This window comes from Manis pentadactyla, chromosome 5 (assembly GCF_030020395.1).
Source record: "Manis pentadactyla isolate mManPen7 chromosome 5, mManPen7.hap1, whole genome shotgun sequence".
Taxonomy (NCBI): domain Eukaryota; kingdom Metazoa; phylum Chordata; class Mammalia; order Pholidota; family Manidae; genus Manis; species Manis pentadactyla.
The window spans coordinates 157193758-157206101 of record NC_080023.1 but is presented as its reverse complement, the minus strand read 5'-3'; the positions used below and the strand labels follow the sequence as shown (position 1 = coordinate 157206101).

The 12344-nt window shown below is 47.6% G+C and overlaps 1 protein-coding gene across 22 annotated transcripts in view; it reads right to left on the bottom strand.

Moving 5' to 3' along the window:
• The window catches only part of EPB41L1 (erythrocyte membrane protein band 4.1 like 1), a 144236-nt gene that overhangs the window by 32742 nt on the left and 99150 nt on the right, over positions 1 to 12344 (bottom strand). For all 22 annotated transcript variants that reach the window (XM_036902398.2, XM_036902413.2, XM_036902410.2 and 19 more), the window contains 6 exons: positions 10145 to 10220; positions 7423 to 7641; positions 4912 to 4999; positions 4225 to 4377; positions 2907 to 3004; positions 2483 to 2658 (listed from right to left, as the gene is read on the bottom strand). In XM_036902398.2, the coding sequence (XP_036758293.2) occupies positions 2483 to 2658; positions 2907 to 3004; positions 4225 to 4377; positions 4912 to 4999; positions 7423 to 7641; positions 10145 to 10220 (810 nt within the window). The remainder of the gene's footprint in view (positions 1 to 2482; positions 2659 to 2906; positions 3005 to 4224; positions 4378 to 4911; positions 5000 to 7422; positions 7642 to 10144; positions 10221 to 12344) is intronic.

Below are 12344 nucleotides of genomic sequence, written 5' to 3'. Positions count from 1 at the left end.
TGAAGCAGCCTTCCCCAGGCCACGCTGACAGTGATGGCAGAGCTGCCTCTCAGCCCAGATCCCCTTCTGACTTCCACAGCACCACAGCCCAGGTTCACACCTCAAATCCATTTCTTGGCTGTGTGACATTTGGCAAGTTTTACAACCTCTCTGGGCCTCAGTTTCCTCATCAATAAACAGTACCTACTTCAGACAGCTGGGGGGAGGAAGAAATAAGCTGGTGTGTCTAAGTGTTTAGAAGAGCAGCTGGCACAGAGTGGGCCAATTTAATCAGTGCTAGCCCACAAGCGTTGATGTTTTTACTGTGGTGGTTGTGGCAGAACACCCACTTGACCATTCTTCAGCAATGCACAGATACTGTGAATGAGCTTTTATGAGCAAAAGCCAAAGTCCTGAGGTTTGCAAATGATTTATCTTCTTTACAAATTAGGGAAAATTCAAAGGAGCACCTACAACGACATCTTTCTCAATCACTGGCATTCCAAAGCACTTTTCTGAATAGGAGAGAAAGGGGTGGAATTATACTTTATATCAGGCACTGGACATAACCCAGACCATGCCATGGATTGTGTCCTGTGGAAAAAATGACTGGAAAACACTGAATTAAAATGACTAGAGCACAGATTATCCCTGGAATTGGCCTAGATTTTTTAAAAAAGAGAATAATTATCCTTTCTATTCATCTCCATTCACTCTGCAAACTGCCCATTTATGCACATTATTTCATTTGATCCAGACAATACTCTGTGTGGATGGCTAGAATAGGAATTACTATCTTCATTTTATAGAGGCTAAATAGAGACTCCAAGAGGAGAAAGGTCCCACTGTTGACCTTTCAGTGATCAGGACCAGAGTTCAGGCTTCTGGTCCTCCCTCAATAAGCCTCACCAGTCTGGGTCAATCTTGGCTGCCCTGCACAATCTGGACTTCGTTTAGCCCCTGGCACAGTAATGGAAGCTGCAGGGGAGGACAGAAGGACAGTGCAGGCCCTCCTTCCCCTTTGCAAAAATCTTAGTTCTCAGGCCTGTGCCCACTCAAGGAAAACAAGGAGCTTCCTCAGCCCCAAACAGACCCCAAACGGACTACAAATCTTTCAAACACGGTCAGGGAATTCTGGGACTGGTCTCGCCTTCATACTATAGGAAAAGCACCAATTTGCCTGATCACCTGGAAAACTCCTAGGTATCCTTCAAACCCTGCCCAGTTGTCACCTCTGCAAAACCTTCCTAGAGAGGATTAATTCCCCTTCTACAAGGCTGCTCTGTATTCTGTAAAGATTTCTCCCACTGCTTAAATCACATTGAATGCTGACAAACTGACTATTCTATGAGCTCCTCAAAGGAAAAGGCCATACTTATTCTAACATTCAGAAAACATTTGTTGAGCAGAACTAACTTGCCCAGAGGCCTGTCCCAGTGTGTTCTGGGAATATCCACTGCTCCCCCACCCAAGTCTCCCACCTCCAACCTTTAAGCCCTCCTCTACAAACCTAAAAGCAATGATAATTTATTGCTATAATAAACAATAATTTATTATTGGATACTATCTATTAAAGCCCTCCTATGTGCCAGGAACTGTACAAGTATTACCTTGCTTAGTTCCCCCCATAATACAGCAAAGTAGGTATTTATTTTGCAGAAGAAGAAATAGGCACAGGGGAGTTAAGTTGCTTAAGACCCCTCACCCATTCATTCAGATATTTATGGACCACTTCCTATGTCCATGGAGCAGCTGGTGAGAATCAAGGCTGAGATGTGAACTCAGAGCTGCTTAACTCTGAATCTCCCCAGTGCCCATGTGGCCTCTGAACCTCTCCTACAACTCTAGTGTGTATATCCTGGGGATATTTCAGAGCCTTGAGGAGTGCCAGTTTAGTAGGTCTGGGCCAGTCCTGGGAATCTTTGTATTTAATGAGCCCACAGGTCATTCTGACACAGGTGGTCTACAACCACATTTTGAGGAGCCCTGGTCTGCTTGACTGCTAGGGCAATGTGGGGCCAGCTCTTACAGTACCAAGGGTACCTGCCAGCCCAGCAGGAGTGGGGACAGCGGACAGTGCCATGTGGTTAGATGTCAATCACCTCAATGGAACCAAAAGAATGGCCAGGAACAACCCCTTGGCCTCCAGTGAGGTGAGGAGTCACCAGCTCCACATTACAGTCACAATACTCTCCTGGTATGAGGACAATGTGAATCACTAAGCAGGGGACCCAGAAAACCTTGTGGCTGAACAAGGGACCCCAAAAGGCCACCACTCAGGGAAGTCACAGGAAGTCCAGAGAGCGGCAGTGTCATATTCAGGTGGTGCTGTAGGTTGGGCTAAGCCACTGAGGACTGCCCAGGTACAGCAGTGTTCCTGAGCACCAGGCCTGGGGCAAACCTGTAATGTGTCTTCACCTTCACTGCTAGTTCTGCAGAAGCTAGCATGCCCTGTCTTCCCTCTAAACACCACTCTTCCCCCCACCTTCAATTTGCAGCATACCTCCATCAAGGCTGCGGGACATCGTGTACCGTTTGCTAGAAGAACGCTCAAAGAAGGGTGCAGGCCGGTCAATGAGGGCGCTAGCCTGGCGGGTCTGTGCCTGGGTCCTCCCGCTATACCGGAACTTGGAGCCCATCACCAGGAAGCCCTTGGGTGGGGGCTCAGGGGACACCAGCCTGCAGTGGAGGGATGGAGGTGAGGATAGGGGATTAGACCTGCACTGCCAGGCCCAAGGCTGGACTACCTTTCATCCCACTGTCCCACCAGATACGACAATTCGAAGTTAAGGAAAGGGGTGGGGGCTTTCCTAGAGTCCCTACTAGCTCTTCTTCCTGCCCCTCTACCTGCTCCTGCTCCACATACAAGCATCACACACATGGCCTCTGTCTCAATTTCCATTACCCGACCCCAGGGTCAGGCTCACCGGAAGAATGTGTGATGCTCAATGCAGACCTTCCACAGTCTCTTGGCCGACCGGTGGTTCGGAAGCTTAAAGCCAATGGTGCTCTCAAACTGCTCATACTGCAAAACCAAGAAGGGAGGATTAGAAGCAAGGCCTCTTGCTACCAGGCCATCCTTTCTGAACCTCTTCTCAGTCATGTGTGACTCTGGCCTGTTCATTTATTCATTATCTGTTCCAGTAAGGTGGATTGAGCCCTTACTCTATGTCAGGTCTGATATGAAGCAACAGAAACACGATGGTGGCCAAGGCAGAAGATTCTCAGAGTTGGAGGCACTGATAAATTAGTAAGCAAGATAATTTCAGGTACTGATGAGGGCATGAGGGAATGAACAGAGATGTGTGATGTGACAGAGAACACCTGGGCAGGCAGAGGGGTCAGGCGCTATTTTAGAAAGGGTGATCTGGGAATGTCCTCTAAATAGGTGATCTTTAAGCAGCGATCTGAAGGATGGGGAAGGAACCAGCTATCTGAGAAAGTGGGGAAGAAAATTTCAGGTAGAGGGAACATCAAAAATCAAAGGGTTCAGGGCAGGCATGAGCTTGCTCATTCCAGGTTCTCAGAGACAGGCAAAGGGGCTGGAGCAACGTGGGCAGGGGGCAGTGAGGCAGAGACATGTGGGAGAGGCAGGCGGCCACAGACGGTGTTTGGACTTCAGTCCTCAAGCTAAGAGAGCCCCTGAAAGGCTTAAGCAAGGAGTGGGAGTTGGAGGAGGGACTTGATCTGATGGAAGGGACTTTCAAGCTCTCTTTTGCAACTCAGAGGAAAATGGCCTGGAGTGACAATGGAGGCAGGGAAGCAGGGAGGCAGTGAGAAGGACATCACAGAGATACAGGTCAGAGACGGTGGCTGTCGGTGACTGGTGCAGTGAAGGACAGAAGCAAACGGGTTCACATTTATTCTAGAGGTAGAAACAAATGGACTTTTGATGGGTGAGATGTAGAGGTTGGACATATACATGTTTGATGTGTGTGCATAGTCGTGTATCTTATTATGTATACATACTTGAACACTACCTGTAAGCAAATATATGGTCATGGACATGTATTCATTGATCTGTGTAACCTCAATATGTGTGGTTATCTTTGTATGTATGTTCTTGTGTGTGTGTGAGTGTGTGTGTAGTCACATACCTGGCAAAAGAGGGCTCCCTCCCTACCTAGCACCCTAGTACCCCCCATCTATGTATTCTGAGTAGGAACAAATCCAGGCCTAGCTTCCAGAGTTCTCTCCATTCTAATCAATGCCAGTGAGAAGGAGGAATTCTCAAGGCAGGCTCACCTCCCCAGGCCGGATCTTGATATAAAAATTACTCCTCTTGTAGGAGATCTTGAGAATCTTGGGCCAGGCAAAGCGGTTGATTCTCAGCCGGTCCCGATAGATGAGCAGACCATTAGCACAGACTCCTAACATGATGTCGATGCCCTCAGAGTCCTGCATGAGAAGGAACCATGGAATGGCAGACCTGGGGTACAGGCCTGGAGATGAACTGCCCTCCACCCCAATACCCATCCCTGACCTCTGCTTATAACGAGCTCTCAGAAGCAGGGTTACAGCCTCCATACTGGAGTCCCCTGACCAATTCACTTTGTCCTTTATTCACCCAATCACCTGTTCGATCACTTTCTTTGTCAATCACTCAGTTATTCATTCACCCAGCAAACTTTAGTGGTATGTATTTGGTACCAGGCACATGCTATGTGCTAAGGATGCAGAAATAAATTAAGGCCTATGCCTTTCCCTCATGTGCTTCCAATCTAGTGGTGGCACAAAAAGGTACATAGATAAGTACAATGCAGGAGAAAATTATAAAGAACATGGTGAAATAAAGGGTTATAGAACTATGAAGAATGAAAAATGAGAAAAGGAAAGGCTTCAGGTTGGAGGAAACAAAGGGTCCCTCTGGAAGGACCTGGTGGGTCACTGAGGCAACCACCCCAGACACGGGGGACATGGATCCAGCAGTACCTTGGCATGGTGAAGGTCTACTCCGTACATGGAAAGCTTCTTGGCGTTCTCCAGGAAGTGGATTTCTGCTTCCCCTGGAGTCATGCCCCTAAGGGAGAGAAAGGGATCACAGGTGGCCATGGGAAAAGCCTAGGTCTGCGTCCTGCTGGTTGAAGGTGGCTACGATCAGAAGCTGAATCAAAGGCAAACACTGTATGATCGGCGTATGGCTGGGCCTCAGCCTGTCCCTCCCCTCTGCCCTCTGTGCAGGATGGTGCACCGCTCCCCCTCCATCCTGGTCTGCCCTTTAGCTCACCCAACCCATCTCCTGCCAAAGTTCAGGTCCAGTCTTGCCTCCTCCAGAAAGTATTCAAGGGCTCAGTGGCAGTCAGGACTTTTGCCTCATTCTGCCACTAATTTAAGGATGAGCCATAAATTCTGTTTCTCCATGACTGAAACCACTGTGGAAGACATTGTTCATTATAATTATCCAGGAGCCCCTAAATTATTACCCACATAAGATATTTCTCTCACAATTTTGTATCAGAAACCACTTAATCTCCCCTGAGGAACAGGTACACATTCTTCTGTCTAAAAAGAAAGGTCATGTAATCCATCAAGTTCCTTCTTTATTTGGCTGTAAGAAACTGTATATTTTATACTTTTATATTTTATATTTTAAACTAACATTCATTGAATACTAAATGCTGGTTACTATTCTAGCACTTTACATGTATCAACTTAATTGAATCCTCATACCAGTTCTCTAAAGTAGTATTATTGTTATTATTTCCATTTTATAGATGAGGAAACCACAACACAGAGAGGTTGAATACTTGCCTAAGGGTACACAGTATTAACTAGCGAAGTCTGGATCTGAATCCAGACAATATGGCTCCAGAATTTGTGTTCCTTCTCAATCACTTCATGTTCATCTGCCTCATATCCTCTGGGCCTCCATTTCTCCCACTGTCTACTTCAGTGAGCTGCTGTGTGAGATACCCAGACACTAAACGGCAATGTGCTTCAAGTCAAAAGAGCACCAGAAGCTCATATTGAGTTGAACTTCTTTCTCTGAATTTGCGACTCTTGCAAATTCCTAACTAGATTCTTGCTACCTATGACGGGAATGACCAATAGATGGCAGGTAGGCCATCACTCCCCATTCCTGAGACCAGGCAGAAAATGTGGACCACTTGTATGGTTTTGGTATATTCAACACAATACAATAGCAGCCAGTAAGAGTTGGATTGTGAGGCTCTGAGAGACACACTGGCCACCCTGGATCTAACATTCCCTCGCCCTCCAGGAGGCTTTCTCCCTGAGGACATAATCCCTCCATCCTGGGCCTCCTCTCTAGATGCAGCCCCCAGGACATCACCCTCCTCATTCCCTCCATCCTCATTAGCAATGAGATAATGTCACCATACCCCCTTCCACATGCACGCACTTTCCATGAAGTTTATAATGCCTTTCACGTTCATCACATTGGGTTCCCATAACAACCTTGGACTTGAGACCCAAAGCACTTCCAGCTTGAAAGGACCCCAGAGACCCTTTAGTTCTGAGGGTTCTCTGGTGGGGCGGGAGGCGGGGGAGATACCACCCTCACAGGAGGCATTTAGAAATGGGGGGGACATTTTGGTTGTTACAATGACTGAGGGGTAGTTACGGGCATTTAAGACCTGGGGTCCAGTGATGCTAAACATCCTGCCCAATGAATTCTCCTGCCCCAAATACCAATAGATGAGAGACAGTGATAACCTAAGTCCGGACACATACAAGTAAAATATGGGGCTCATAGGTCAAACAGCCATCCCTCAATGAGTGAATTATCGTCTGATGCCTAGAACAAGGTGCTTTCCACTGCACCATCAACTACTCAACCCCTCAAATCACAGAGAGCAACAATAATAGCAAACATGTGGTGTGTCGTTAATGTGTCATTTAGTTCTCCCCAAACCCTGCAAGTCAGGTTGTATCGGCACCCACATGGAACAGATGGGGAAAGGAGAGCCCTGGAAGAGAAATGACCTGCCCAAGATCCCCTGGTTAGAAAGCAGCAGGCAGAATGTGAACCCAGGCAGTCTGGCTGTACAGTGAGAACTTTGGGACTTTTTGACAAGATCAAGACATGAGGACACTAACATTCCCTCACCCCCAGCAGGCTTTCTCCACTGAGTGCATAATCCCTCCACACCTGGGCCTCCTCTCCAGGGACACACAGCAATTACTCTCTCCAGCTGGCAGAGAGACTGACTCTCAGAGGCTGAGGACAGGAGACTTACACCCATATAGGAGCTTAAGAACCTGAGGTTCCAAGGGACCATTTAAGGTCACAGAGTGAGTTACTATCATTTGCATTGTTCAGAGACACAGCGGGAGGAGACGAGCGCTCTCAGATGCACCACCAAGTCGAGGCAGGGCCAGGGCCAGGGCCAGGTGCGGCCCTTACAGCATCTGAGGGCCCAGTGAAGGCTCTGGCCAGCCAGCTGAGATGCCAGGGAAGGCCCCGGGCAGAGGCCCTCTCACCTGTACGTCTTGTGCAGCTCTATGATCCTCTCCTCCAGCTCCCGGGTCTGGTTAGGGGCGAAGCGGAGCTCACCAACATAGTTGCCCACATGCTCCTCGGCATCATAGTCGCCCAGCTCAGCCTGCACGGCGTAGGAGCCCAGCAGGGCATGAGTGACGAAGGAGCAGGGCAGCCGGCCTGTGATGATATCTGCCCGCAGCTGCAGGCACAGGTAGTATCTGGAGATAGGGGAGAGTGGACATGGGCACAGGACCCACCCCCTCCACAAGTGCCCCAGTCCAGCAGCCCACCGGTCCACCAGAACCAAAGTGATCAGTGCTCTGCTCAGCAGAAAGGGAAGATTCCTAGATACTGGCATGGCGTGTGTTGCTAATTTGGGTGCGTCGTCTTGAGATGGTTTTGTACCACTTCTGACTTTAAGCATTTTTATTCCTTTCTAACTTTGAGGGATTTTTCCTACTGTGAGAGCATTTTTAATTCTAACTCATTTTCAAGCTAAATAGGACTACTTTGTTGGTTTGGCCATTTTTTTTTAATGTCACATATTTTTAATTATGCAGTTAATATGCTCTTACTGTGGAAAAAAATGTAAACTTTAGAAGCAACTCTGAATTTCCCCTTGAAGTCCTTTCTGAGTCCTCATCCTCTCTCCACAGAGGTCACCCATTGTCCGTGTGAAGTCCTAGAACTTCTTCCCCTACGGACATACAGAAATGCATGTGGTTTTGATTCATGGGTGTTTTTAACATATCAATGATATCAAACACTACATCTGATTCTACAGCTGCCTTTTTCACACCCGACTATGTGCCTAGAGCCCTTCCCAGGTCAGCTCATGCGACTGGACCTCATTCATTTTAACTCCTGCACCATATTCCACAGCCTCGATGGACCTATTTGCCAATGTTTCCTCAAAACATTTTTATTTTGCCTCCAGCTCTAAGTGAATTGTCTGAAAACAAATTGACTTAAAAGAAACATTTCCATCCGCTAGGCCATGATTTTTTATAACTTTTATGCATACTTGGATGATTTTACAATTTTTAGAACCACTTTAAGTCATTTTTTTTGTTGCTTTTTCAGCTATCGTGTATTTTTTTTTTTATGTTTCAGTTCATTCCCAGGCAGTGATGCCTCCTTGCCCATTTTGCTGGTTCACCTTTTTTCTCCCCAATTGCCTATTTCTTTTCCTTTTAAGTAGCTTTTACTTAGTATAATCTTTACTGCAATTTGAACTGAAGCTCTACAAAAAGTATGTGCAACCTCAGTGTGTGCTCAGAGCCAAGGCCCAGGCTGAGTCAGTAGCAGCTCCAACATTAAAGGCACCAAGTATGGGCTTATGGGCATTTTGTTCAGGTCTAAAAACCTGGAAATCACTGACCAATATTTCATTTCAACTGGTCATTTTGAGCAGTTTATTCTGGGCCTAAATATTTTTGACTAAATCAGCTGCTACCACCACCCCAACTCTTGAGGTCATTCATTGCTGGGCAGAGCTAATTTCCATCTTGGTGCCCCTGGGGGCCTAAGACCCAGAGACCAGCACAAAGAGGAAAGGCACCAGTGAGGCAAGACCAGAGGGATGGGGACTGAGCTGCTCTAAGGCTCTCAGCCCTCTTGGGAATGTAGTCCAGACCCTGCTGCTGAGTCCTGGCTCCAGGAAGATCTCAGGGTTTAGAGCAGAGCCAAAGAGGTAAGGCCTTGGGCCTGGTCTGTTCCAGAGACAGCTGTTTCATCTTCCAAGGACAGAGGCAGGAACTTGAACTTAGCCCATTGTCTGGCCAACAGGCAGCTGACATAACAGAGGGAACCAGTGGGAGAGAGAAACTGGTTTAGTAGCCCCTTAATAACTCCAAGCCCACACCTTATTGTTGGTGGGCACGCAGGGCCAGCACACGGACAGCACAGTCCCAGAATATCATGAAGTGTGACTAGCCCTTTAGAAGGAGCTTAGATAAAGACAAGGGCCTCTCCCTGTTCTAGTTTATAGACTGAACCCCATAGAAACTCATCCGGAAGGATGCTTTGTACCCCCTCCAGTCTTCAAGCCACTTTACCTACTGGCCTTAAGACACAATGAGATACACATATAATCCATGTTCAGCTGCCATGTTCACCTCCATGGGAGGGGGGTCACATGCTTTATTTGACCCCCACATTCCTGATGGGTGCACAGAGAAGCACACAGGAACAAACGCCCACATGGGAAGGCATCTGTGTGCTATTCCCTCTTTTCCCCAAAGTCCAAAAACAGTGGTTTACCCAGCACATCAGCCTTCAGTTGTGTTTGGCTTGTCCCAAATGATGGCCCAGACCATGATCCTAAAAAGTTTTTAATTAGTTGCCAACGCTTAAAAATTGTGGTTTTTACTCTCAAATCCGTTTCACTTCAACAACTGGGCCCAATTCCCACATGACAGTGATTGCCCAAGCTGAACAGCAACTGCTTCAGAGGGCATCTGTCCTCCTGAATTCACACTGCGCCCACTGCTCCGTGACACTGCCCCTTCTGAAGTCAAGAATCAGCTGCCATTGGCCACTCTTTGCATCACTTTCTCTTGCAGTGAGTCAGCTTTCTTCGTTGATGCTGTCTGCCTGGCCTTGGTGGGCATCTGAGTTTGCTTCCACCATCATATACTGCCCTGTGTGCCCCAGGGCCAGGTGCCCTCAACCCTAGTCACACAGCCAGCATGCCCGCTCCCCGCCCTCCATGGCCCTCACCTTGTGATGTCTTCTGTCAGCTGGGCAGGGTCAGGGGGGTAGAACTTGACTGTGAAGGCAAAATTCCAGGGGCTGCCTGAGAGGAGATGGGGGAAATATCAGAGAAACCCCATCATCCCAGTGGGTGGCCCAGATGCACCACCCTATGGGCAATTTTTCAAAGTCTTCTCCTTTCTGTAATCTGAAGAAAATCCAATCAGGGAGCTTGGAATAATAGTCCCACTTGACAGGTGAGGAGAGTAAAGTCTGTGGTAAAAGACTTGTGAGCTAGCAGTGCACAGGAAGGTAGAAAAAAAGCAAAGGTGTCTGCCAGGCACAGTTAGTTACTTGACAAACATTGCTTCATTAACCCTTGCACAAGCCTGTGAGCAAGTCCTATGTGTAGCCCCGTTTTGCAAATGAGGACACTGAGGCCCAGGCAGTAGAGTGGCTGGCCTAAGGTCACTCACTAGGAAGTGACCCAAGCTACCCGGCTCCAGAGCCCGTGCTCCCTTCTTTAAACCAAAGTCTGTGCCACAGGATGTTAATGGGAAGAAAACAAGTCCAGAAAGTACAACATCAAACAGGTTCCCTAGCCTTGGACTTCTCAGAGTCCTCATTCTGCTACTGTAAACTACAACTCTCAAAAGAGGCCACGCATCATCTTACTATACTGATGGGCAGTGACTACAATGGGGTATGGGTGGGACATGATAATATGGATGAATGCAGTAACCACATTGTTTTTTCATGTGAAACCTTCATTAAAGTGTATATCAATAACACCTTAATAAAAAAAATAAAATAAAATATACAAGAAAACAAAAGAGACCACACATTCAAGAGTTTCCAAAACTTATTTGACCTGCTATTTCCATTTTTTTACAGGGCATCTGGCCAGATTAATGTTCCTCAGAACACACTTTAGAAAACTGCCATGTTATACCATGTTGAGTCCATCTCAGATGGCAGAGCTGCATTATAAAGAAGATCTAAAGGGCAAAAAGGACATTTCACAGGGATAGATGTTAATTGCCACATTGAAATACAAAAAAAAATCAATGGTACATGTAGAGGAAGGTACAGAGAGAAATAAAGGCTAAGGTTTTTGCAGGAAACAAGTTCTAAGAACCAGGAGAGGAGAGAACCACTTGAGAGAGACAAGGCCGTGGTGAAGACCACCACCCAGAACAACGGTCACGGTGTCTGGACAACGGGGCACTTCAGGCTCCTGATGAAGCGAGAAAGCGAGGCCCGTCCAGGGCAAGACCAGGGTCACGCAGGGCTGGAGGCCACGCTCTCACCATCACCCTTGACCCCCCACCCCTGCGTCATCACCATAGTCCCCCTACAGCTGTAATGTCTCCACCACTTACTATGTGCTGGTCACTTTGCTTGTTAAGAACTTAATGTGCACGTGAGGATTTAATCTTCGTAATGAGTCTGAGGTAGGTTTTTCTTTTTATATGTGAAGATTCTGAGAGGATAAGTCACTCTTCCTGGGTCACTCAGCTAGTCAGCAGTGGAGAACAGGGATCTAACCTCTGCTTATCTGACCCAAAACCCAGGCTCCTGAGCCCAGCTGACTCCATGGAAGCGGCAGCCTCAGGTAAACAATCCTTGTCTCAGAAATAACAGTAATGCTACCAGGGGCCACTGTGTACAGGCTCCATTCTGGGTATTGCCACATAAGAACTCATTTAGTCCTCACAATAAACCTAAAGGTAAGTACTATCATCACCCCTACTTTACAGATGAGGAGACTGAGGCACAGAACAATTCAGCAACACGAAAAGTAGTTTTGGAGTCAGGATTCAAATCCAGGCAGTCTGACTCCAATGTGTGTCTCTTTAACCATCACACCAGACTGCCTCAGGGAAGTGCCCACAAGGTACCATGTGCTGTCCACATATACTTCATTTAGCAGCCACCCCCACCTGGTGAGGCGGGAATCACTAATCCACTTGCCAAGGAGAAGCAGGAGCACAGAGAGGTGGAGGAATTGTCCCAGGGCCCTAGGTGATGGGCACCGAGATTTGGGAGAACTATACCCAACTCTGAAGCCCAGGACACAAGGACTCATGCCACCTGCAGGAGGCTAAGGGGCTCCCACCAAGAAAGGGAGCAAGGAATTGCTCCACGGGGGCTCCAGAAGGCAGAGTGGGATGAATGGGTGGATGTGTGCACAGGGGTGAGGATGGAGACTGTGGCTCTACTGAAG